Source organism: Macaca thibetana, chromosome 20 (genome assembly GCF_024542745.1).
Source record: "Macaca thibetana thibetana isolate TM-01 chromosome 20, ASM2454274v1, whole genome shotgun sequence".
NCBI classification, from domain to species: Eukaryota; Metazoa; Chordata; class Mammalia; order Primates; family Cercopithecidae; genus Macaca; species Macaca thibetana.
In genome coordinates, this window is record NC_065597.1 from 57,591,791 (window position 1) to 57,619,580 (window position 27,790).

General features: G+C 45.1%; 2 protein-coding genes across 2 annotated transcripts in view; both read right to left on the reverse strand.

Annotated features, from left to right (window-relative positions):
• The window catches only part of IQCK (IQ motif containing K), a 959,718-nt gene that overhangs the window by 546,271 nt on the left and 385,657 nt on the right, over window positions 1-27,790 (reverse strand). The window lies entirely within an intron of this gene.
• CLEC19A (C-type lectin domain containing 19A) lies at window positions 1,929-26,077 on the reverse strand. Its single transcript, XM_050775030.1, has 5 exons — window positions 25,869-26,077; window positions 12,862-13,027; window positions 8,667-8,760; window positions 5,166-5,298; window positions 1,929-3,886 (listed from the first exon to the last, which is right to left on the reverse strand). Exons 1-5 carry the CDS (start codon window positions 25,954-25,956, stop codon window positions 3,807-3,809), a joined length of 561 nt encoding a protein of 186 aa, XP_050630987.1. The 5' UTR covers window positions 25,957-26,077; the 3' UTR covers window positions 1,929-3,806.

The following is a 27,790-nucleotide window of genomic DNA, read 5'->3' on the forward strand; positions in this document are numbered from 1 at the left end:
AGCCTGACTCCTTTTCCCTAATTAGGACTCCACATTTGCCTAAAAGCAGAGCATAAATTTCCCTTTGTAAATGTAACATAAATTTCCATTTGTAAAGGTGGTCCCCTCTCCTGTACCAGGAAGAGATGAATGACCCTGGAGATCACTTGAGTCTACATAACAAACCTTACTAAACAATTTTAATCTACCATCCATTTCCTAGTCACCTTCCCACAATCTGCTGCCTCTAGAAAGCCAACCCTCTTTTCCTTGTCTAGTCACTTCTCCACGACTTATCTCCCTTTGTTAAAATGGCAGATAAGCCCCCAAGTCTAACCACCTCTTTAGGTTTTCACTTCTTTTCTACGACGTCCCTCTCCATGTAAAAACGTCTACACAACTCTTATGCGTTTTCTTCTGGTTAATCTGTCTTTTGACAATTTGATTCACGGGCCTCCAGAAAGGAACATAAGAGGATAGAGGAAAAGTTTTCCTCCTTACACTGCTAAATTCTGAGGGATAAATGCATAAAGCATCCTTTTTAAAAAAAAAAATGAGATAGGATCTCACTCTGTCACCCGGGATAGAATGCAGTGGCATGATCACAGCTCACTACAGCCTCGACCTCCTGGGGTAAAGCAATCCTCCTACCTCAGCCTCTAGAGTAGCTGGGACTACAGGTGTACGCCATCACACCTGGCTAATTTTTATTTTCTGTTTAGAGGTGGGGTCTCACTATGTTGCTTAGAATGATCTCGTACTCCTGGGTTCAAGTGTACTCCTGTGTTGGCCTCCCAAAGTGTTGGGATTACAGGCATGAGCCACCATGTCTGCGTGCATTAAGCATTCTTGAGAAGTCTCTGACCCAGTTCGTCTCCAGTGTAGTACTGGGGAAGGCAGGATTTTTAACAGCATAGCCAGCGTTTTGCTGGAGAGTGAGAAGCCAGTGCATCTTTCTTACAGGCACCCCAATCTGTATGAGCAATTTCTTAAAGCTCTGCTCACTTGACACCGTGAAGATGTCAAGTGATGGAGAGAAAGCAACCCCTCCTACTTTCATAGGAAGAAAAGGTAAAAACCTTTTTCACTGTGGGTGCTGTGTTCCCCACAAGGCCAAGGATCCCACTGTTTGTCTTTCTCTACTCATGTGGTCGATTATAGTAAGGCCAGGTCTGCAAACCGTTACATAAGCTCTAAGGGTAGTTGAACGGTCTCATGTGTTCATTGCTCTCTTCAGAATGAGAGGTAATCAGTACCTGTTGCTTTCAGCTGTAGGTCCCAGGACCAATTCTGAAGCAATAGGAAAGTCCCATTTTAACATCCTTTTCAGAAGAATATTCCTGCAAAAATCTGAGAAGCTGCACAATTTACCAAATGCCAACTGATTTTTTTTGTGTGTGTATTTTAATCTTTTTGTGCTTCCTTTTTGGTCCTGGAAGGCCCAGATTTTTAGGTTCCCCGCAATCCCAGTCCATACCAAAGCAGAAACAAGGCTCACAGAATTGGAAATGGAACGGAGGCCTCCTGCCTGTCTGTTCAATGTCCTTTCTGCTAATAAATATCTATTGTTTTTCCTGCCTGGCATGCATTCTGTCTTCTGGTAACATTTTTAAAAATTGAGATAAAATTCATGTAATGGGCCAGGCATAGTGGCTCACGCCTGTAGTCCTAGCACTTTGGGAGGCTGAGGCAGGCAGATCACTTGAGCTCAGGAGTTTGACACCAGCTTGGGCAACATGGGGAAACCCTGTCTCTAAAAAAAAAAATACGAAAACCTAGCTGGGAGAGGTGGTGTGCTCTTGTAGTCCCAGCTACTTGGGAGGCTGAGGCAGGAGGATCACTTGAGTTGAGAGGTCGAGGCTGCAGTGACAGGTGATTGCATCACTGCACTCTAGACGGGGCAACAGAGTGAGACCCTGTCTCCAAAAAATAAAACAAAAAAATTCATATAATGTAAAATGTATCATTTTAACTATTATTTTAAAATGTACAGTTCAGTGGCTTCTTGTACATTTACAATATTGTGCAATGATTACCACTGTCTAATTGCAGAGAATTTTGGTCACCCCACAAAGAAATCCCATACTTATTAGCACTCACTTTCTATTCCCCCTCCACACATTCCCTGGCAACCACTAATCCACTTTCTGTCTCTACAGACTTGCCTATTCTGGATATTTCATATATATGAAATCATACAACATGTGGTCTTTTGTGATTGGCAGCATAATGTTTTTCAGGTTCATTCAGGTTGTAGTATCTATGGTTACTTCCCTCCTTTTCATGCTTGAATAATATTCCACCCTATGAATAGACCACATTTGTTTAGTCATTCATCTGTTGGTGAACACTTGGGTTGTCTTCTTTTTTGTTTGTTTTTATCAATAATGCTGCTGTGATCGTATTTTTTTGTTTTTGTTTTTTGAGACAGGGTCTTGCTCTGTCACCCAGGCTGGAGTGCAGTCACACAGTCATGGTTCATTGCAGCCTTGATATGCTAGGCTCAAGTGATCCTCCCATCTTAGCCTCCCAAATAGCTGGGACTACAGATGTGCCTTACCATGCTTGGCTAATTAAAAAAAAAAAAAAATTCTTATGGAGATGGGGCCTTACTATGCTGCCCAGGCTGGTCTTCAACTCCTGGGCTCAAGTGATCCTCCCTCCTCAGCCTCCCAAAGTGCTGGGATTACAGGCATGAGCCACTACACCCGGCCAACCACTTATATTTAAATACCTGTTTCCAATTCTCTCAGGTCTAGATCTAGGAGTGGAATTGCTGGATCAGATGTAATTCTATGTTTAACTTTTTGAGGAACTGACAAACTTTTCTGCAGTGGCTTCACGATTTTACCTTCCCACCAGCAATTTATGAGTTTGGTAATATTTTTGTTTTCCTTTGAAGAACCAGCCTCATCTTTGAGCCCATGTGGTGGTGGGAATATTTAAGATGTATTCTTGGCTGGGCGCAGTGGCTCATGCCTGTAATCCCAACACTTTGGGAGGCAGAGGTGGGTGGATCCCTTGTGCCCAGGAGTTTGAAACCAGCTTGGACGACATGATGAAACCTCTTCTCTATTTTAAAAAAATACAAAAGTTAGCCAGATGTGGTGGCACGCGCCTATAGCGCCCTGTAGTCCCAGCTACTCCAGGGCCTGGAGGTGGGAAGATCACCTGAGCCCGGGAGGTTGAGGCTGCAGTGAGCTGTGATTGCATCACTGCACTTCAGCCTGGGCAACTGAGACCCTGTCTCAAAAAAAAAAAAAAAAATTACCCTCTTAGCAAATTTCAGGAATACAATACATTATTATTAACTATAGTCACCACACTGTACAGTAAGTCTCCCAAACTTATTAATCTTGTTTCCAAAAGTTTGTATCCTTTGACCAACACCCCCTCCCATTTTCCCCCACTCCCAGCCCCTCTGATGATGTGACTCCCACCCCATTTTTTCCAAAGAAGTGCAGCTAAGCAGGAGCTAGTCACTTAGCATATGCCAAAGTGATTGCCTCAGGGTGGGCATGTGACCTGAGCCAGGCCAGTGAGATTCAACTCTGAATCAGAACAACCCCTGGACTTTTGTTACTTGGGTCAATTAAACAAACAAACAAACAAAAAACTTAAAAAAATTAATTAAGCCAATTTGAGCTGGCTTTCCCGTCACTTGGCCAAGCGACCACCCTGTATAATTAAGATCTGCTTGTTTAAAATCTCTGTCCAAGAGATTAACCTCCCATGTTTGTTTTGCATGTATTCAATGTCAGTTCTACACTGCCTACAGCTACAAGGTGATACTGGAGTTGCCCTCACACCAGTAGGACGAGACAGGATCAATGAATGGTCAGAGATGGGATTTTGCAGACAAAGGGGAACTTCCGGCTGCAGATGTTATCATTCCACGATCTCAGAGCTGTGAGGGAAAGAAGCAGAGAGTCTGGGTGAAAATCCATCCGCCAAGATAAAATAATCCCACCACTCCTCTGAAGTAAAAGCCCTCCCCAGTAGGCCTCGTGTCTACACTGGCAGCCCTTTCTTGCTGATACTTGACAAGCCTGGTGTCCAGCCTTACTCTTGCATAAAGCTGATCCCGGCTTGTCACCTTGGATGGGAGGACGAACTTCAGTCAGAGGCTTGGCCCAGCTCTGGCTACCAGGCTCCGGGAGGGCTCCCAGGAAAATAAGCTGTTCTCTACCTCCCTCCCCTAATTAGGAAAAGAAAAAAGAGCAAAGAGGGAATAACAATTAAGTGTCTGGGTCTGGAGCTCTGTAGATCTAGGTTTGAAACCCAGCTTTACTACTTAGCTTGCTGTGTGACCTTGAACAAGTTGCTGAACTTCTCTGAGCCTCATTTTCCTCATCGGCAAAATGGGAATATTGTTTCTATTAAGTCTGGTATGAAAGTGATGATTCATCATGATGCTGGTGATTGCTAATACCGAATACTGAGCATGGCAGCTGTTCTATGAACACTATCTTCTTTTTTTATTCACATTAACCTGTGAGTTAAGTATCATTAGCCACATTTTGAAGATGAAGAATCTGAGGCACCAAGAGGTTAAGGCATTCTCTTTGGGCTACACATTAAGGGTGGAGCGGGGGTTCACACAAGGGCAGTCAACTCCCAAGTCCATGGTCTTGCCACAGTGCTATATCAACTGTGCCTCCTTTAATCTACACAGCAGTCCTGTAAGTAGGACAAATTATTAAGCCTATTTTATAGAAGAAGAAACCATCTCAGAGAGGATAAGTAATTCTTTGCAGGGACACGGAGCTAGAAAGCAACGAGGCCAGAATTTGAATCCAGGTCTATACTCTTGTCACTATGTACACCTTCATGCCACCCCAGGTGTGGCTTGCTTCTAATATTCAGTAGCAGAAGCCTGGGGAAGGGGCTTGCACTTTGGTGTGTTGGTGAGCTGACATGGAAGCACCACCCCTTGACTACTCTCTATGCAAGTCTTTTTCCCCCCATGCTTCTATTTATAATGTCTTCTCATCCAAGTTGGAGTCTAGGTGTCAACCAAACCCCATTTAATGTTGTTTAAAGCATACCCACTGTGGAGAATGGCCATGCCCGCAACACCCTAGTGACCTCAACTGGCCTTCAAGGTGCTGAACAATTTGCCAGTCTCAGGCCCTGTGATGCCTCCCAAGCACCCCTGCAAGAGCCTTGGTCTCAGGGGTACCCACCACTGGTAGGCCTGTACCATATCTGCACGCAGTCTTCTTCTTCTGGGTCCGCGTGGACACCATCATCTGGCTGGCTGCCATCCCAGTAGCTGTAGTCATACGATGAGCCATCAGTCCATTCGAACTGCCCTTCCTGGGAGGGTTCCATGGAGAAGAAGATCAGGCATTTGAGCCAGCCAGCTCCAGCTCAGACATCTCAGCAACTCAATTTTTAACACCTCTGCACGGATGTCCTCACTGAGGCTACTGCTATCTGATACTACTGCTACCAATCTGATACTACTGCTCTTATTACTACTATTACTAGCTGCCATTTGTTGAGGGCTTATTATGTGCCATGCCAGGCACTTTACTCATTTTATCCTCACCATTCTGAAAAGCAGGCATCATCAGCCCCATTTTACAGATAGGAAAACTGAGACTCAGATTGGCCTATTCAAATTCATACAGCAAATAAAGTATTAGTGCTGGGAATCAAACCCAGGTCTATCTGAGTCAAGTACCCAACACCCCTAACTACTACACTTTGCCAGTGGATGGGAGTCACTCTCCATCTGTTTTCTTTTTGTCTAAATAGTCCGTGTTTTTCTTGCCTAAGGTGGAACGGCTCTGTCCAATTGCAAGAAAAGTCCTGTTGGGAATTTGATTGGTGTTGCAATAAATGTGCAAATTAACTGTGGAAAGAACTACATCTTTGCAACTTGTCCAGGAACAAGAGCCATTTCTCCATTTATTTAAGTTTTAAGAAAAGTAACCCCAAAGCACTGATGATTACAGAGCTCACGTCATATAATGGGAACAGCATGCTACTTCTGAGAGAGAGACTAGAGCTTGTGGTCCTATGTCCACCCGCTGCCTAGCTCTGCAACCTGGGCAAGTTACTTAACCTCTCTGAGCCCCAGTTTCCACATCTGTATGGTGGAATTAATATATCCTTTAGAGAGTTGTTGTGAGGGTTGAACAAATTAAAGCACGTGAAGGACTTAGTACAATGCCTGACACATGGTGCCTAGCTTTGAAAAGAAGAAAAAAAGGAATTTTCCTGTATTTTTTGTTATTATTATTATTAGGTCTTTTAATACAAGTTTCTTTAACTCTCATTTAATGTAGTTATAATCCAATTTTAGAGTTGCTATTATAAATGGACATTTTAGTGTTTTTAAAATTATAACTTCTCTATGTGTTCTGGCCAGTTGAAGTCTATTGATTTAAAACATCACCAGGCATGATAGCTTATGCCTGTAATCTCAGCACTTTGTGAGGCTGAGGTGGGAGGATCACTTGGAGCCAGAAGTTGGAGACAATCCTGGGCAACATAGCGGGACCCTGTCTCTACCAAAAATTAAAACAAAAAATCCAGGTGTGGTGGCTCCTGCCTGTAGTACTAGCTACTCTGGAGCCTAGATTGGGCAGATTGCTTTAGCCCAGGAGTTCAAGGTTGTGGTGAGCTGTGATCGCATCACTGCTCACCAGCCTGAGCAACAGAGCAAGACCCTGTCTCAAGAAAAAAGACAGGAGTGCGGTGGCTCACTCCTGTAATCCCAGCACTTTGGGTGGCCGAGGCAGGTGGATCACAAGGTCAGAAGATCGAGACCATCCTGGCTAACATGGTGAAACCCCGTCTCTACTAAAAATACAAAAAATTAGCCAGGCTTGGTGGCAGGCGCCTGTAGTCCCAGTTACTCGGGAGGCTGAGGCAGGAGAATGGCGTGAACCCAGGAGGTAGAGCTTGCAGTGAGCCGAGATTGTGCCACTGTACTCCAGCTGGGCAACAGAGCGAGACTCTGTCTCAAGAAAAAAAAAAAAAAGTTAGGTCTGACCGCAAGACTCCATCTCGAGAAAAAAAAAATGTTAGGTCTGACCACACTGTTACTTCTGCTACTTTAACAGCAATTTTCATCATCCTTAATGAGTTCTTTTAGTATGCTAAGCACCACGGTAAGCTCTTTACATACATTAGCTCACTTGTTTTTCTTTTCACAAGGCACTGTTATTTTCATCCCCATTTTACAGACACAAAAACTGAGGCCCAGAGAGGTTTATTTTTAATTTGTGTAAAGTCACCTACCAGCCAGTAAGCGGCAGAACAGGAACTGGCACTGGAACCTTATTCCCTATAGTGCCCTGAGCAACGCAAGAAGTATGCATGCAAAATACAGACTCAGTATGCAGTTTGCCCAGGAAAAGTTTGAGGACAAAAATCTCCAGGTGGAGTTTGCTATGACATTGCAGAGGGTTCAAGTTACTCTCTTCAGCCTTATTATACACCCACCCCTACCCCACTCTGTGCCCTAACCACAATGGTCTTCCTTAATTAACTTGCTTGAATGTGCCACGACCTCCCCTTCCTTAGGATGTTGACCCATGCTGTTCCCTTTACCTGGAATATACTATCTCTGGCTAACTCCTATTTACCCATTAGACACTGACTTAAATATCTCTTACCCAGGAAGGCTGTGGCAGCCACAGAAGTACATTGCCCAGCTCACCTTCAGGAGGACCAGCAGAAAGCAGAGTTGATGGACAGCTCCAGCTTTCCTGCCACCTTGGATTCGCTGCCTTGTTTGTGAGAAGGACATGCCTCTGCCTCTTTGGAGCTACCATTGCATTCACAGTGAGACATGCTTCCTCCAGGCTGTTCCCAGTGAGTGACTCAGCATGTCGGGGTAATGGTGCTGGCGCATTCCTGCCCAGCGCAGGATTCCACTCTTGGGCATCTTTGCTTGGGGACTCCCCACTGGCCTAGCCAAGACTTTCTCAGCACTGTGCTGTGACCTGAGGCTCTCCCTACCCAGTCCTTTCTCTCTGATCTCCTTTCACATGTCTTAGACCCACAGTGTTGTCCGACGTCCTTCCCTGCCTACTTATGCCTCCTTCCTCCTTTTCGTTCACAAATATTTCCCCTCCAACATCTCTTGCACATCTAATCACGTTTTAGTGTCTTTTTTTTTCCCCCAAGATGGAATCTTGCTCTGTCACCCAGGCTGGAGTGCAGTGGCATGATCTCAGCTCACTGCAACCTCTGCCTCCTGGGTTCAAGCAATTCTCCTGCCTCAGCCTCCTGAGTAGCTGGGATTACAGGAGCCCACCACGGCGTGTCCAGCTAATTTTTGTATTTTTAGTAGATGCAGGGTTTCACCATGTTGGCCAGGCTGGTCTTGAACTCTTGACCTCTTGATCTGCCCACCTCGGCCTCCCAAAGTGCTGGGATAACAGGTGTGAGCCACCACGTTCCGCCTAGTGTCTTTTTTTTTTTTTTTTAGAGAATCCTAACCAAACAGGTTTTCTTTGACCATGCTATCTGTTCCCATCATTTAGTAGGACATCATTAAATGTCTTTCACAAATTGGTCACGCTCTAACTGCGGCGTCTTGGTGTCTGATTTCTCTCTGTGTGCTGTGTGCATAGCTGTGACCTGGCACCAATGTGAAAAGCTTATTAAATCAAAATAGAATCCTGGTTGGAGCTTCCAAGGGGGCCCAATGGCCATTGCTTTCTCACCTGTCTATGATCATGAAGGCCTGTCCAGACGTCAGCTGGGATGCCGGGAACACAGCTGTTCACGAGGTCATACACAAAGACATTCTCCTCCCAGCTGTGAATTTAAGAAACATAGTAGCTAGTTCCTCATTGCCTCTTTTCGTAGAATAGAGTCAAAAATTGAAAGCAATCCTTGTTTACCTTCCTGGACCAAAGGAAATAGATGATATAATCCAATTTGGCCTTCACTTTTCATTAAGTCATCCATATGTGGCCGGTCCTACATGGGTGTCTCTGGATTTGACCTATGCCAGTTCAAAGAAGGACTCAGTACTGCTACCCATCCCTTAAAATTTAAATCCGTCTCAAAAACACTAGCAAATGAGGTGGATTATATTGAAGATATCATGAAGAGACAATGAAAGGAGTTTACATTGCCTTGCACACATTACATAAATAAAAGTTTCCACTAGTCATTTCTGTTCTCTCTCAAAGACCCTCCTTACACTGCCCTTTTATAATATGCCCCTTCTCTCCTAGTCTTTTTTCACATACCATCTCCAAAATCTCTGTTTTCCTGGGAAACTCAGTTCTAGGCTTCAACTTGCATTGCCCACTTAGCAAAACCAAGCCCCTCAGTTAACAACCCACCATCCTTAGAAGTCATGGGTGTCTTTATCCTCTATTTCAAAGAGCTTATCAAATAATTCACCCATCCAAAGGAATCAGTGGAGGACCCTGGTGACAGTCCACTGCCAAAAACAACAAAGAAGTAGAGATGGATGGATAGATTGATGAATGAATGGATGGATGAATGGATAGATAGACAAACGGATGAATGGGTAGGTGGATAGGTGGATGGGTGGGTGTATGAATGAATACATGGTTGGATAGATGAATAGACAGATTGGTAAACAGATAGAGAGGTAGAGAAATGAACACAAAATTATTTTCATCCTATCATTAAAATGTTTCTTGAGCATTGACTTCACGCCAGGTACTGTGCTGAGTGTTTTATGTGCATGAACTAATTTTAATTTCATTCTCACAACAAACAGGCACTGGGGCAGATACTACTGGTTGTCTATCCCATAGCCATTCCTAATCCCTTGCCCCATTGCCTTCATTATGACCCAGAAAAGCCAAATTTTATTTTCCCAGCTCCCTTTGCAGCTAACACTGGCCATATGACCAAGCATGGCCAGTTAGATTTAAGGCAACGTTTGTGGGGACATCTTGGAAATATTTTTCTCCATGATGAAAGGAGGGAGGTATGCAGAGAAGATCCAAGTTTCTAGCACTGCCCTTTCTCCTTAGGTTGTAGCCATGTCTGGACACAAAACTTGGAGCTGCTGCATTGAAGATGCTGAAGGAAAGCCAAGACAACTTCTCATCCAGGGCCCATATCAATGAGCCTGAAAAAGGTAGTTTGTAGAGGTTAGAAGAACGGGCAAGGGATGTGACAGCAAATGGACAACTGGTAGGCACACTTCACTCAAATCATTCACAGATCCAGATGACAGATCCCATGGAACAGATGATTCCCACTATTGGCTTCCACATGCCACTAAAAGGTGAACTTTAGTATGTCAAAGAAGTCAATACAGAATGATAATAACCAGCCATAGATCTAATACTTCACTTCAAAACAGGGCCATGTTGATGTACCTTTTGTGTTCCAACAACATGTATCTTCTCTTATCAACTTCAATAATTCACTTCCAAACAGGACTATGTTGAGGTACCCTTTATGTTGCCATAAGGTGTATCTGCTCCCGTCAGCTTCTTCCAAATGACTGCTCTCTGAAGACTGCCACCTAATCTAAAATACCCACCATTAGAAGGTTTCTTTTTTCTTGAGGCATTGGTAGTAAATCAAAGCACCCATATTTACTCTCTTTAGTTTTGTGTTAGTGAAGTGGAATTGATTGCCAATTAATTCCAGATTAGAAACGCTTAGAATTCTGGCACTCAGAATTTGTCTTAACACAGTGCTCCAGCTGGTCACATGCAGGGAGTTACTTGACATATACTCTTGGGGGAAAGGAAAGGCAAAAGAGAGGAAGGAAAGAGGAAGAGTGAGACAAGCCTTGCTCATTCTCAGAAAGATGAACTGATATGGAACGTTAAAAAAAAAAACTGGCCTCCTCGAGGCAGAATTATAATGTAATTAATAAAAATAATAATGACTCCTACTGCTGGGCATAGAGTTATCCAAAAGCTGTATAAAGACTTTAGATGCATGATCACCTTTAATGCCTCACAACTTTAAAAGACCAGTGTGATTATTGCTATTTCCAAGTTGAGAATTCTTTGGCTTAGAGTTTAAGTGATTTGGTCAAGATCGTGCAGGTAGGAAGTGATGGAGCTGGGACTAGAATCTGGAACTGCCTGACTCTAATGCCCTTAATCAATGCTCATACGGTTCCCTACGGCTTTCTTCATTTGGAACATCTGCTGCCCTCATTCCCTAAGCTTCCCAATCTTTCAGGATCCTGATCCAGGACCAGTACTTCCAGGAAAGTTTCCATGAATATCTTCTATCCAATGCTTGACCACCTGTAGCCCAAAGTTCCTCTTCCCCCAGGGGCTGGCTGGTTAGTTTGATTCTCCACGTTCAAGGTCTTTCTGATGGAATTGAGGTTGCAATTTCAACGAGGGCTGTCTAGAGAAAAGCCTTGATTTGAAATCACTTTTGCATTCGCTTTTTATTGCATAGATCTCATTTTCCTCTGCAGGCTAGGAATTCTTTGAGAATTGACGTCTTCTGTCCTTACAGGTGCCAACTCTGTACTGTGCTGTGCTCTCATAGCAGATTTCATCCCTGAAGAATGTCTTTCATAGGACTCCATGTTAGCTGGCTTTCAGTTAATGGAAGGCACTTACGAGTCATTGGCAGATGGGTAGGAGGGAGAAACTAGAGTATTTCTTTCCCCCTCTGCTTGGGAGTCTCTGGCAGAGGCTGCCTCTCCTCCATGGCTCCAGCACCCATAGGACTGGCCTGCCCTCCAACTGAGGCATGGAATTGGCTTTCTGCTCCTATGTGTCTCTAGTTTGCCTCACTACTCCCTTTTAAGTTCTGAGCTTCCAGCACTTGCCTGTATTATCTGTTTTAGATACATGTAGTAGTTCTGGTTTTCCTGGTTGGACCCTGACTGTCTCAGTATATTTCTCAGCCCCACTGAAAATGCACTGGTTGTTCAACACATCTGTTGGAGGAAGAGATGTGTGGATTCAAGATGCATTTGGAAACTAAGATAAAGAACCCCTTCTCTTTTTTTTTTTTTTGAGATAGGATCTCGCTCTGTCACCTAGACTGGAGTGCAGTGGCGTGAACATGGCTCACTGCAGCCTCAACCTCCTGGGCTCAAGTGATCCTCCTGCCCTAGACTACCGAGTAGCTGGGACTACAGAGGAGGTATTTACCTGGAGAAGATAGGGATGGAATTCCCAGCAGGGGGAATAGAATGCCCAAGAGTATGCAGAAGTAAAAGAGCTGGACCAAATTGGAGAACTCTGAGATGGTCAGTGTGGCTGGGGCTTCGGAGACAGAGGAATGTGGAAGGAGGCCTTGGAGGGTGGGCTATGGAATCTGACTCCACACGTTCAAAACTGGTTTCTCCCACTTAAGAGCGGTGTCATGTTGAGCAAGTTACTTACCTTTTCCGAGCCTCACCTTTCTATCTGTAAAATGAAGATACCTATGTGATATAGTTTGAGGGAGCTTTAATGTGATGATGTACATAAAACACGTAGCAAATAAGTGTCAGTTATGATTTCTTATATTCCTTACATCATATTCTTTATATATGTAGTATATCAGTTGTATCACAGGATACAGAGCAGAGGACAGCACAAGATTGACACTTATAAAGGTGGATCTTCCAGCATGCTGTTTGCTACCCCTGCTGAATGCTTTGCCTTCTATAGCCAAGGATGGTTTCAGCGAGAAATGGGGTTGGATTAAAAAGTAGCTTCAATTGGCCAGGCACTGCGGCTTATGCCTATAATCCCAGTACTCTGGGAGGGTGAGCGGGGAGAATCACTTGAGCTCAGGAGTTCGAGAGTGGCCTGGGCAACAGAGCAAGACTCCATCTCCACTTCTTTCAAATAGTTTCAATTACCAAAGAGAAATGCCAGTTGGAAATACCATTTTCCATCCCATTTCCCAAAGAGGTGCTTAGTTGAACTATGGGGGACTGGGGATCCCACTTACCTGTGGATGGAGGCCAGCTTGGCAGACTTCCTGCCCACAGAGAACTCAGAACAGTAGAGGTCGGCCTCAGCCCAGGTCTTATTAAGAGGGAAGAATCGATAGCAGTGTCCTTTGAACTCCATCCAGAACAGGGGGCACAGGGAAGGCTGGGGCAGCTCTGGCAGGGCTGGGGGCAGAGAGGAAACAGACTGGGAGGAAGGATGGCAGTGCTGACATTGTTTCCATAACTTAGTACCTATTTTCTTTTCTTTACAATCTTTTAATTTTAATTTTTTTTTTTTTTTTTTTTTTAAGACAGGGTCTCGTTCTGTTGCCCAGGCTGAAGTGCAGTGGTTTGATCATAGCTCATTACAGCCTCCAACTCCCAGTTCAAGTGATACTCCCACCTCAGCCTCCTGAGTAGCTGGGACCACAGGTGTGCCCCACCATGCTTGCCTAATTTTTCGATTTTTGTTTTGCTTTGTTTTTGTAGAGACGAGGTCTTACTATGTTGACCAGGCTGGTCTTGAACTCCAGGGCTCAAGTGATCCTCCCGCATCAGCCTCCCAAAGTGCTGGAATTGCAGGCATGAGCCACCAAGCCCTGCCTGTACATAATTTTTTTTTTTTTAATTTTTTTTGAGACGAAGTTTTGTTCATGTCCCCCAGGCTGGAGTGCAATGATGAGATCTTGGCTCACTGCAACCTCCGCCTCCCGGGTTCAAGCGATTCTCCTGCCTCAGCCTCCCGAGTAGCTGGGATTACAGGCCTGTGCCCAGCTAATTTTGTATTTTTAGTAAAGACGGTGTTTCTCCATGTTGGTCAGGCTGGTCTCGAACTCTTGACCTCAGATGATCCACCCTCCTCGGCCTCCCAAAGTGCTAGGGTTACAGGCGTGAGCCACTGCGCCCGGCCGCCTGTACATACTTTTAAGAGTGAAAGTAAAACATGTCCCATTATGATCTATGCAATTCTATGCTTGAGGTTCAAAAAACATATACATACCTACATTTTACTAAATTATAAAAATAATACATGCACATCATTGAACACCTGGAAAGTGTTAATGCTTTGATACGGTTTTTTCTCATGTCACATTTGTATGTAGTGATGTTTTAACGTAATGTGATTATATGGTACTCTGCATACCAGTCGGTATTCTGATTTCTAAAAATTGAAGAGTATAAGCATTTCTTCGATGTTATTATACATTTTTATAAACATTGTTTTAAATAGCTCTTGAATCCTCTACTGAGTGGCTCTCCTAGAGTTTATTTAATCATTCTCTTATTTTTAGATAATTAGATAGCTTCTCTATTTTTTTTAACTATTACAAATAATTCTGAGATGAGCAGCTTTGTGCATAAAGCTTTTTTGGCATTTCTGCTGATTTTCTGAGGAGAGATTTTTTAAGGCTTTAATACAATTTGCTAAATTGTCTCCTGAAAGCAATTTATCCTCCCACGGTAATGTTTGAGAGTGCCCATCTCACTTTGCCCTTGCCAGAGCTCAGTGTTATCACTTTCATGGCAATCTGCAAATTTTATAAGCAAAAAAAGGTTATCTTGTTTCAATTTGCAATGCTGGGCTATCTGGCAAGACTGCACATTTTTCCACATGTTTATTGCCAAGCTGTAGCCAAGACTATTTATATCTTTGCCCATTGAACTCCTGGAGTTCAGCATTTGTTCTTAATTCTAAAAAGAAACAAATTTTTAAAAACCCCATGTTTGAGACAGTGAAGTTCTCTCAAGTCTCAGCCCCCCTGAAAGCTTCTTAAGAGATACTTTTTTTGGAAACCACGACTCAGGATGACTGGCGAGAGGACACAGGCAAGCTGAGAACCTTTCTCATACTAGGTTGGATGGCTTATCCATGAAGACAGGCAGTGGGCAGGGGTGGAATCTGTTAGACTGGGGTTGAGAAGCCTGGGTCCTACCCCCAGCTCTGTATGTGACCCGCTGTGAGATGCTGGCCCATTCTTTCCCACCTTGACCTTCAAACTAGATGATTTCTGGGGTCCCTTTTGTAGCCATCCACTCAAGGGTGGGTGAAGGTCACCCTTTAGTGGAATCTTTGCCTTCAAGCCACTATAGTGGTTGGCTGAGCTCATGAAGTAATAAAGTAGTGAACAACATTCACTGAGCATTTGTTATAGTTTACCTGTATGCCAAGCACATATAGGGAAACTAAGGCTAAGGCAGGCTGAGTAACTTGCCCAAGATCATCCTGCAGGTAAGTGGCATAGTAAGGATTTGAACCCAGGCTTCCTGACTCCAAAGTTCTTGCTCATAAAGTTGGCATGATGCTTCATGATGGGAAATTAGCAGGTCTAAGAATAGTTCACGGTCTTTATAGCACCTGCTTCATGGAGTTACTGGGTCAACTGATTGGGCCAAATAAATTCACCAAATACTTGGGATATGTGGATTACACAATGTTTGGTTCTTAATGATTAGCTCAGGGTTTTATAACCAAGACCGATGGGCTGCAGAGATTCAGCGAATTTCCCAAAATCAAATGCAAAATTAAAAGTGTGTGTGCACCTCTGTGCATTTCTCTGGGGAAAGAAAGGGACAGTTGCTTTTATCAAGATAGTTATGCTAGGCAGGTAGATTCCAGGCCATGCTTCTCAGGCCTGGTCAGTGCCACTGGCCTTTCCCCTTTGACCAGAACAGCCTCTCCCCAACCCCAGCAGCTGTGCTGACCAGGGGTACCTCCCCACCCCTCCTGGTCAATCCTGGCCAACTCTCTTTCAATACATGCCAGTATCCAAACTGGAGCCTGTTGGTTCAGAATTTGCTTTCTTAATCCTCTTCTATATGGCAAAAAGAAGGAGCTCTGCTTGGGGAGGTAAGTGGGCACAGCACCTTGGCCTGTCCCTACCCTTTTCTGGAACTCAGGTCCCTCCTTTCTTGATGGAGAGCATTGGTCTAGGAGGACATCACCTTGATGCATTAAAGCGCCAATGGCCAAGAGAGTTGATGGACCCTTTGTAACACTGGGTGTTGCTGAGCTCTTTGTGGGGACTTTTGAGCACTGCCTACAACACAAAAAGGCTACACTGAATTGCTGCCTGGGTTCACTTTTTTAGCAGTTTCTCCGTTAGCATGGATAAGAATCAGCGAATCATTTCTACCTTCTTTCCACTCAGTAACCAAGGACGCTCATCCGTGAGAACTTGGATAAGTTTGTCCAGGAGTGACTGGGATGACTCAGTATTTGCTGGTGATAAACCACTTTCTCACTCCCACCTGTCCTAAAATTACTTGGCACCCTAAATACTCATATTAGAGATGAAAGTAGGGTGACCAAGCCATCCTAGTGTGCCCAGGACCATCCCAGTTTTAAAATCAAGAGTCTTGGCTGAGTGTGGTGGCTCATGCCTTCAATATCAACACTTTGGGAGGCCGAGGTGGGTGGATTGCTTGAGTCCAGGAGTTCGAGACTAGACTGGGCAACACAGTAAAACCCCGTCTCTATAAAAAATACAAAAATTAGCCAAGAGTGGTGGAGTGTGCCTGTAGTCCTAGCTACTCTGAGGTGGGAGGATCGATTGAGTACGGAAGGTCAAAATTGCAGTGAGCCATGATCACGCCATTGCACTCCATCCAGCCTGGATGATAGAGCAAGAGCCTGACTCAAAATAACAACAACAACAATAACCCTGAGAGTCCCACATCCTCGGTACCCCCACAGTTCCCAACAAACCGAAATTGGTTGGTCACTCTCGAACCGTGAGGGGGAATTTTATCCCTGCCCCTTGCCAGGAGACATTGGACAATGTCTGGAGACATTTTTGGTTATCACCACTGGAAGTGGTGGTACTAATGGCATCTAATGGGTAGAGGCCAGGAATGCTGCTAAACATCCTATATTGAACAACTCCCCACAACGAAGAATGATCCAACCCAAAATGTCAGAAGTGCCAGGATTGAGAAACCCTTCCCCAGATGGAAGGCAGGACTCCAAAAATGTAAAATAACCCCACAGCACAGCAACATGAAACATCACAGCAAACATTCACATTTCTTAGCCTGTTCCTATTTTCTTTAACAAAAATTAAGACACAGCCCCCGCAACTAATGAGAAGTATAGTGTGGGCCATTTGTCTAATTTTAGAGTTAAAATGTATTACTAATCCTAGCCCATGGCTTAAAAGTACTGAAGACATTGCTTTAACATTGTGTTTAAATTTAACGACATGGACCTCACTGAAGAAGTCTGCAGAAGGGAAGTCTAGCACTTTCTCCCCTGAGTTTAGAATGAAGTAAACTTCTTTGTCATCTCTCTCTGACCGTAGGAGGATTTTTTTCCCCCTAGTTTCCCTTCCACTGAAGATGAAACTCTACATGAGTTTCTGCACTAAGAAAGGGTTCGAGTTTCAATTTCCTGCTTCAGATAGCTCTGACTTCACCTCCTATCCCGTGCAGGTGTTAAAACCCCAGTCCAGGCATTATGGAGGCTGATGCCCTACTCAGGGCTCTGGAGCAATATGCTTGCTTTACTCTCTATCTCTATCTTGGTTTCTGGCCCCTGGGGACCCCCCTCACTTCCTTGGAAGTCCAGTCTAACTTTAGCAGGATGTTTGCAGATGTTCACGTGACCTTTCTGCAGAGTTCGTAGTCTCAAAATCACCATATTGTGTAGTCTCCGCTCTCTTTGTCTTCTACCTCTTTTTTTTAAAATGAACTTTTTATTTTGGAATAAATTTAGATTTCCAGAAAAGTTGTCAGAAAGTACAATGATGGTTACCAGAAGCTAGGAAGGGTAGTTAGTGGGGAAGGCAGGGGAAAAGTGGGGATGGTTAATGGGTACAAAAATACGGTTAGATAGAATGAATAAGATCTAGTATTTGATAGCACAACAGGGTGACTACAGTCAACAGTAATTTATTATACATTTAACAAAAACTAAAAGAATATAGTTGGAGTGTTTGTAATGCAAAGAAATGATAAATGCTTGAGGTGATGGACACCTCATTTACCTTGATGGGATTATTACACACTGTATGCCTGTACCAAAATATCTCATGTCCCCTGTAAATATATACACCTACTATGGCCCATAAAAATTAAAAATTAGGCTGCGTGCAGTGGCTCACACCCATAATCTCAACACTTTGGGAGGCCAAGGTGGGAAGATCGCTTAAGCCCAGGAGTTTGAGACCAGCCTGGGCTACATAATGAGACCCTGTCTCTTACCAAAAATCGGCCAGGCGTGGTGGCATGTGCCTGTAGTCCCAGCTACTTGGGAGGCTGAGGTGGGAGGATCACTTGAAACCAAGAGGTCAAGACTTCAGTCATCTGGGATTGTGCCACTGCACTCTAGCCTGGGTGACAGAGCAAGACCCTGTCTCAAAAAAAAAAAAAAAAAAAAAAAAATTAGAAGTTTCAAAGATAGTGTGTGGAGAGTTCCTGTATACCTTTCACCCAGTTTCCCCTGATGTTAACATCTTAAAAAACGAAGAAATGAGCACAGGTACAACACGATTACCTAAACTCCAGACGTTACTCAGTGTTTTCCTTTTTTTGTGCTCAGATCCAACTTAGGACGTCTGTTACATTGACTCTACCTGCATGTTTTTTTTTGACATAAACTACTCTATCTAGGATTGGCTGGGATGAGACAAAATCGACAAGAATTGGCTGGCATTGCTCAGAATTTCTTAGCATGTTGGATAATTTGCCAAAAATAATCTCTTTTTTCCTCTCCTTACAACCCATCAATTTTCATGTCATGTCTATTCCGTCTCCTAAATTCAGTTCATTCTTTCTTCTCCTTCTGCATTCTTTTTGACCTTTTTCCATGAAGACCTTCTCAACACCTTTTCGCTGTTCTTCCTGCTTTGTCTCACCTCCCAGGTCCGGAGGCATCCTTCCTCCTTGGAACAGCCTGACCTCATTTCCCTGAAGCCCTGCAGGTGTTCCCTTTGCCCTTGGGAACTGCTTGCCCCTCGCTTATTCTCCGTCATCCGCCCCCTCCTTACTCTGTGCCCCAGGTTTGCCCACACTTTTGCCATTTCTCAAAGACATGTTCAGACCTTTGCAGATCATTCCGTTAACCTGACTGCAGCCAATTCTGTTTCTCCTTTGAGTCTCTGCTGCACAGTGACTTATTCAGGGAAGATGAGGTAGGAGCCTCTGATAGATGCTTTTAGAGCCCCTTGCACCTCAACATTCACACATTCCTCCTCTATCCCCATCAGCATCTGTTGTGATCGTTCCTCTCCCCCTGGTGCCTTGGCACATAGTAAGTGCACAATGACTAGGCTTGAATGCATAAATACATGTAGGGAATCAAACACCACTTCTTGAGGGCAACCTGTTGGGAAAACAGTGAGAAGGCTGTGTGCATAACTCATGCCTTTGAAACCAGGGGTCCTGACGCTGCAATGGCGTTCCTGGAGTTTTTTTTTAACCAAGTCCTGAAATCACAGGTTGCCAGATCCTGGTTTTGCATATTGTTTAGGACAACGATTGCTGCGAAGGCCAAACTCAGCATCCCCTGGGACCTTCAGACTCCCAGGCCCCACTCCAGGCCTTCCAAATCAGAGTCTGTATTTTTACAAGAGCCCCAGGTGATTCTTGTACACATGAAAATCTGGGAAGCCCTGGTCTATAGTGTGCCAGACTGAAAGATGGAGCCTGTGGAATTACTCAAGATGGAGCCTGTGGAATTACTCATTTATTCATTCATTCATTCTCTCATTTGAATAGAGCCTGGCAAAGAGGAATGAATAATTAATTAAATGAAAGGGGCTGAGTGGAGTGAGAAGGGGAAAAGCGTCCTTGGTCCTAAAGACTGTGGATATTTCAAAAAGAACCCCGGCCTCCAATCCTGTCTGCTCCTCCCAGAGTGGAAAACAAGCTCCTTGAACCATTGACACCCCGCCTCCCCATTCTAGTCCTTTAGGTTTTCTCCATCGAGTAAATGGTGGTTATGGATGCCAGGGGTGAAATATACCAGAAAATGGGGTGTGACAGGTCACTGCTCAATTACTCCCCTTTCCAACAGGGCAGGCGAAGGCCTTTAATTGGGAGGACCTGGGAGGCAGAAAAGAGCGCTGGCTTGCGCTGAGATGATCATTAACTCCAACCTGCACGGCACTTCCCCCTCCTCCTTTACCTCTTGGGTTTAAGGAATTGGGAATAGAAGGCCTTTCATCAGCCTGACCCCAAACCAGCCTCTGCTAATCTGTCTCTTGTGAAGGGATTTCTTTAGCTTTAGAGCTTGACAGTCAGGTAACCATGGCAACACAACAGCCAGCGCCAGCTCTGACTCAGCATTCACTGTGTGCCAGGCATTGTGTTAAATGCTTGATACAGAAAAATGCACTCAGTCTTCACACATCCTACCAGGTAGTGCCACTATCACCCCCACTTCACAGATGAAGAAACCAAAGCACAGAAAGGTTGGCTAACTTGCCCAAGATCTCACAGCTCCCAGCTGGGATTCGAAGCCAGCCAGTCTACCCCCAAACCTAGAGAGTCCCACTGCATGTAAGCCCATTTCCTTACACCAATCTTGATGGTCTGGTCCTTCATTAATTCCTTTATCCATTCAACAAGTACTATTTGAGCAACTACTTGGTCTCAGGTAGTAGGTTACAAGTTGAAGATACTGTGCGGTATACTACACAGATGTGCCTTCTGACCTCATAAGCCTTATGGTCTATGAAGACCAAAATTAAGAAAAATAAGCACAGGCCAGGTGCAGTGGCTCATGCCTGTAATCCCAGCACTTTGGGAGGCAAAGGCAGGAGGATTGTTTGAGGCCAGGAGTGTGAGACCAGCCTGGGCAGTGTAGCAAGACTCCACCGTTACCAAAAAACCCTTTTTAAAAATTAGCCATAGGTGATGGCACATGCCTGTAGTCCCAGCTACTCAACAGACTGAAGAGGGAGCATCACTTGAGCCCAGGAGTTCCAGGCTGCAGCAGGCTATGACCATACCACTATACTCCAGCCTGGGCAACAGAGCAAGACCTTGTCTCAAAAAAAAAAAAAAAAAAAAAAAAAAAGAAAGAAAGAAAAAGCAGTGCAAAAATAAAGATGTCATTAACATGTAATTTGTGGATGTGTGTCGTGCCAGCAAAAACTTCAGGGAGCAGCCCCCTCGATTATTTTGGAAACTGGTTGTTGGCCACTTTCTCTCCCTAGTTGAATTGGTGACTGCCCTGTCCCCATCTTCAAGGATCCCACAGGTGATTATGACAAGGCATCATGAGTTCCCTTCCTGGATGGGGGAAAAGAGGATGTTGCCACAAGAACCCCTAAAAGTGGAACACAACCCTGACCTGGACATCTGGGAGGCTTCCTAGAGGAGGTGCTGTCTCAACTGAGCCCCGGAGGATGAACAAGAGTTAGAGAAAGAGTGTTCCAGGGGAAGGGCACGGCGTGTGCAGAGGTCTGGAGGTGTGAGAGCGAATGGAGCACTGGAGAACTAGAAATGGTTTAGCATGGCTGGGAACTTGAGAAGGAGAGGAGGGAAGAGATGAGACTGGTGGTGGGGGAGGGAGAGTGGAGGGAGAGAGGCAGAGGGGAGGAGATGCACAAAGGGGCTGTTGCTCTGGAAACCAGGAGGCCAAACCACCTGGTCTTTTCCTTCAATTAGCAGCACGAGAGGGCCCCAAGGTCCCCCAGCTGGGGTGGGGGTCAAAACCTTTGGGAGCTCTGAGCTTGTTAGGGAAAGAAAACACATCAGTGGAATTCAGGGCTCCCCCCTACCCCCACTCTTTTTAAAGGAATAAATTGTCACCTTCCTACTCAATCTGGCTGCTGGCTCCCCTGGCCCCAATCCAGCCACCCACGAACGCACTACCCTGCTGCCGCCTTTTCAGATGAGTCTTGGGACCCAGCCAGGAGGGGAGGTGGGGAGGCTCAGGGGCCACATTTGTCCACCAGGTCCCCATACTGGGCCCCAGACACTCCCGGGGGCCGAAAGAGTGTCACAGACTCTGGGAAGGCGGCTGCTGCGTTCTGAGGACTCGGTCACCCTCGCTGCCCTCCTGCTGTCCTACGGGTTCCACTGCCTCCTTCACAATGAGCCCTGGCTCTGGGAAGTGAAACTGGTGGCTCCATGTCTCTCCTGTCTAAGCTTTGCTGCCCCTTCTGTGAGTCACTCTTGAGACCACATGAAACAGGGGGAAAAGCATTAGGCAATTTCTTATATTGCTAATTATAGCAGCCATTCGTTGGGTGTTTAGTATGTGACTCCTGGAGATCAGCCTAGGAGGGAGTATCGATATCATCCCCATTTTACAGATGAGGAGACTAAGGCTCAGAGAGGGTAAGTCACTTACTCTCTTGGCTCAAAAGTGGCAGAGCCATGATTGAGACTGTATCGAGACTTGAGTCTGACAGATTCAGAAACTCCTGAACAGACTAGCGCCTCTAAAAGATATCTTCTTTCCAGTCTTCGTTTTCTCATTTGTGAAATAAATCTATTAAACACCAAATGTAACAATTAATTAAGCAAATAAGTCGATGTTTCCTGGGTGCCTATTTGGCTTGAGGTCTGTGTCCTCGGGTTACTCCCAGTCTGGAAGAAGGAACTTGCACATGGCAGAGTCATCGCATACTAAGTATTCTAGAAGTATGTACAAAGTGACCATAGAGGAGTGGCAACTGGACAGAATGTCCAAGGGACACTTTAGGATCTGGGCTGCTCTAGGAGGTAGGAACACTGTTGCCTAGGTCTCTATGCTCCAGGTTCAGAGCTTGGACTCTGGAGTCAGATGGTCCTAGTGGGAAACTCAGCTCTTTGTGCCTCAGTTTTCTCATCTGTACAATGGGCATGATCATAGTGCCTACTTCACAGAAAAGCCAGTTCCAGCTCAGAGGTAGGGATTCTAGTAAGTATTAGATATTATCACAGTAGAAACAGTCTGGGTCCCAGAACCTTTCCCAGAGCTGAGAGTGCAATGCCAGGCTCTTGGACGGCTGAGGGAGAGGCTGCATAACTTGACTCATTCCCCATCTATGCTTCTGAAGCCCTGCAGAAGCAGGTCCTGAGCTTCAAAACACTTTGCTATAAATTTCCTTTGCTACAGAGAGTTCTTGGGCTCAGGAGTCAGGGAAAGGAAACTTTTTGATGGTAGAAGAAGAATAATAAATGTTTACGTAGCTCTTACTCTGTGCCAGACACTGTTCTGAGGACTTTACATTCATTAATCCACTTAAACAATGAGATCAAAGGCAGGTTCAGAGAAAAGGTTTCGGGAAAAGGATTTAGTCTGTCTAAATCCTCCCAAGTCTCTAAGAGATGTCTAAAGAGTTTTTTTTTTCCTCCAAAACATAGGGGGTGGCCAAGTTGTGCTATTTGCATATGTTTGCATATGCAGGGAGTGGGTGATGAAAGGTCTGGAGTAGTCAGATGAATGACCCATGACCTGTGCCCTGTTATGCATTGTACCTAAAGGCTGGGGGTACACAGAAGAAGATGAAAAACCAAGCCCATTCTCAATAAGGAGGGCCTTGGAGGTGCATGTATTCTCATGGTCTGCCGGGGCCCACAGAGACCCCTAAATCCTCCCTACAACATACCAACATGCATGCTCCTGCTCACATGCACCCATAAACTCACACACATTCCCTCTGTGTTGAAATCACTTTCCTCTAGAGAATCTATCTGCATAGGCTGAAACTGGGCTTCCTGTAGGGCTGGGAACCTGAGAAGCAGTAGAACTGCCTCTTGGACAGTGATGACCATGGTTGGCTCAATTGGCCTCTGTAGCCTCAGTTTCCATAGCCGCAATATGGAAAGGTTGGGCTGAGTGGATTTCTAAGACCCATCCTTCCAATTCCACACTCTGAGCTCTCCCAGGTAGCTGAGATTGACACAATCTCAGTACCCTTATCTATAGAGTAGGGATGAGGCTTGGGGACTGATGTTCAGAAGTTCCTTTCAATGTTGAAGACTTTTGTCAGAACAGAAAACTGTCTCCTGGCCAATTCTGGCATAACATCAACAACCACGGTGACAAACATAGTAATGTTAATAACTCATTTTTCAAGTGCTTACTGTGTGCTAGGCACTTCACTTGCATGAGCTCATTGAAGATCTCCAAAACCCTTGATAGGGACCCTTGCTATCCCCACTTGGGGCTCAGAGAGGTGAGGAAACTTGAGTCTCAGAGAGTTCCCATGGGCACAAGCTAGTGAAGGACAGAAAACACCCCTAGTTACTCCCGCTTTCAAACTCAGTCTTGGCCCCTTCCCACTTTTGCTGGGCAGAAAGGCAAGATCTTGGGATATACAAGGCAGCCTGCAAGAATATTTTGTTCATCTTCTCTGCTGCTTGCTTACCGCACTGGTGAGGAAACTGAGGTCCAAGAGTAAGGATGCAAGTCATTGTTATGAATGGAATGTTTGTGTCTCTCCTCTTCCCTGCACCTAATTCGTATGTTAAATCTCTAACTCCCAATATGATGGTGTTGGGAGGTGGAACCTTTGGGAGGTGATTAGATTTAGATGGGATCCCATCCTCGTGATGGGATTAGTGCCCTTATAAGAAGAAGAGACCAGAGCTTTCTCTTTCTCTGCCATGTGCAGGTACAGTGAGAAGGCGGCCATCTGCAAGCCAGGAAGAGAGTCCTCACCAGGAACAAAATCTGCCGGCATCCTGATCTTGAACTTCCCAGCCTCCAGAACTGTGAGAAACAAATGTTTGTTGCTTAAGCTCCCCAGTCTGTGATATTTTGCTCTGGCAACCTGAGCTGAAGAATACACTCAGAGAGTTTAGGACAGACCTGAAACCCCTTGCCCAAATGAACTAAGACTATCCCTTATTGTTACCACTAAGGAAGCTAGAGTTAAAACAAAAAGAAAGAAAAGAAAAGAAGGATATCTAGTCAAATTTGATTTCAGGTAAACAACAGATAATTTTTAATATAAATACATCCCATGTAATATTTGGGGCATGCTTACACTAAAAAAGAATTTATTAATATTTATTTACCGGTATTTTATCTGGCAACCCTATCAACCCACTGTTTAAATTCACCCTAACAGTATCACAACCTAATAATTTGGCCTTATGAGAATCTCCATCTTAGTATTTCATTATTAGTTTTACTTGAATGGGGATTTAAAAATGATATCTCTGCCATTGCTATGACAAATAAATCCATATATGAAGGTTATTATGAGGATTAAATAAATTCATATCTGAAAAGGGCTTAGAACTGTGCCTGGCACATAACTAGGGTCATGTGAGTCTTAGTTGTTGTTATTGATATTGCTAATATTATTATTTTTAAACAAGCCTGGAAAGAACCTGGTAGAGGTGACAGTCAAGACTCTCGGCCACCAAATTATGGGATTCAGAACTCTTCTTATGCAGATGAGGGTCCCCCAGAATGAGTACCCCAGCCTTCCTATTGCAAAGTGGAAGAAATTGAGCTCATTTGAAGACCTTCATCCTCCATATGGGACACTGGGAGGCCACATTCCCAAGGCCAACAGGTTCTCATTCCTGGGGATGCCCCACAAGGCTTGGTGTTGCTGGGCCAGGCCTCCAGGGAGGCCATTAGAGGGACAAGTGTCCCTCCCTGCACACCTAACCTCTGGTGGCAACAGCAGCGGCTCTGAAAGCTCCCTGGGAAGGCTGTCGCAGCCAAGGTGGGGCTGGGGCCCAGATCCCTCCCAAAACTACCATGTTCAGACCTTTCTGTAGTGCCAGACACCGTGCAAAGCACTTTCTCCATGTTATCTCATCTGCCTTGCACAGTAGCGCAAAGAGAATGCCACTGTGACCCGACTTTCTAGAAGCTGAGGCTCAGAGAAGTTAAGAAACTTCTTCTATGTCACACAGCTTGTAAACTGCAAAACTGGGATTTAAACCCAGGACTTTTTGTGTCTGGGCCTAGAAGAGTGCCCATGATAAAGGTGGTAGGGGGAAAGCTATGAGGAGACTCGGGTCAGGGCACCCCAACCCTCCAACAGAAGCAGCGAGGCCTCACCGATATAATAAGTACCTGAGAGTGTACGCCTCTCCACCTGCTCCCAGCCCTGGTCCCTGCACTTACCTGGGCTGATATTGATGTCTGTTTGTGGAAAGGCCTGTGCAGAGTGGAGGGTCAGGACGGCTGCAGCCCACAGTGTCCACCTTTGCATCCTGAGCTCCTAGAAAGCAACCTCCCAGCCTGAGTAGATGAGAGAGGCTCTTTGGCTGGAGCTTGGGTCCAGGATTGCTCTGCTAAGGTCAGATGGAGCCTGGCAGGAGCTGGGACAGACTGGATGGACTCCAGTCCCCTCCTCTTTTCTTCCTTTTCTCCTCCCTCCTCTTCACACTGCTGGAGACAGCTCAGAATGACAGCTGAAAGCAAAGCAGCCCTAGGCCAGCCCCCCTCAAAGAACCAAGAGACATTTTAGCTCCCAGTCTTGCCCCTGAACCAAAAGAAATTTTAGCTCTCAGTCTTGTCTCTGAGCCACCCTGTGGCCTTGGGTGAGCACTTCTCTGAGACTCAGTTTCCTCCTCTGTAAAATGGGATAGTAACGAAACTCACATTCCAGCCTGTCACAGGAGACAAAATATCTCACCTCCCTCAGAGTAAATATGTACCAAAAGGTAAAAATACTGCAAGTCAGCATTGAGTGCAGAGGTCTCCTGGGCCATGGATGTCGTTTATTTGGTCTGCAGTGTTTTAAATTCTAAAAAATTTGTTAAGGTATAAAACCAAGAGGTGTTAGGTATAAGTCGGGATTTCTGCCTTCTATTGGAAAATCGGAAGATCTAACAAAACATAGCCCTCATTTCTATAGGGCAACAATTGCATGGAGCTGAGAAAGAGCATGTCCTTCAGCCAGGCTCTTTGAGCTTCAGTTCACCAAGGTCCCCACCTCATGGGTCTGATCCTGACAGCATCCACTGCTGAGGAAGCACCAGGAAGCCTGTTGAATCAGTCTCCTTTCCTCTCCCTTCACCTCTCAGGGTCTCTCAGGGTTCCTCCGGGGGTTAAAGGAGGCATCTGTAGAAGGTTCAACTGAGTGTTGCACAGAATAAGTGCTCCACAAAGAGGTGAAAATGTCGTCACTAGTGCATAGCTCTATTGTGTGGCTTGCTCGGAATGCGATGTTTAAAAACCCCTAGTGTTTTCATTGGGATCTCACCGCACTTTTGGAGAATCAATATTTCTAAAAACCAGAGTCTTTCTCCCCCACTTTCTCTGTCCTTAGGCAAGTCACTTTGCCTCTCTGAACCTCAGATTCCTCCTCTGTAAAATGGGGGATAAGTAGAGTACCTACCTCACGAGGATTAAGTGAAGTAATTTGTTTCTAAAACTTGGCATAGATGCTGGCAAGTAGTAGGTACTCAATAAATGACAGCAACAGTTGCTATTGTTGTCATCGATCCAGTGCAAGGCTTTCCTTGGCATCACCCACATCCTCTGCCCCTGCACTCCCTCATTCCTCTCCAGAAATGCTCAGCCAGGTGCCATGACACCTCGTGTGGCTGGCACTCACAGAGAGGACTGGAATGTGTCCGTTTGGCTTCCAAGTCTTCTTTCTGGAACACCTGCTGCTCTGCTTGTGAGGAATAACTTAACTTGTGCCCACACAGCTTGCTTTGCCTGCTGGCACCGGAGCTGAAAGTCTGCCAAGGTCTGACTCAGAATACGAGCACAGCTCAGGCTCAGCTTCAACCTACAGGATGCCTCCTCGGGTAGATCGGTTGCCTCAAAACTAGTGTACTGGTGCATATCCCAGAGCACGCACACTCACTTGTTTATAAATGGGATATATTCATTACATGTTTATAAGTGATGTGCCGGTACAACTCACTGTACTAATGTATTATTTCTGTTATAAAACACACACCCCCACATTGGACATTATTAAAGGTCGATAAAAGATATAAATATGGAAGAAAGTTTGGATATTTTCTCCCTACTCCTTATCATCTTGCAAGCTGAAATTTGGGGGCTCCTACTGTCAGGTTCCTGGGTGC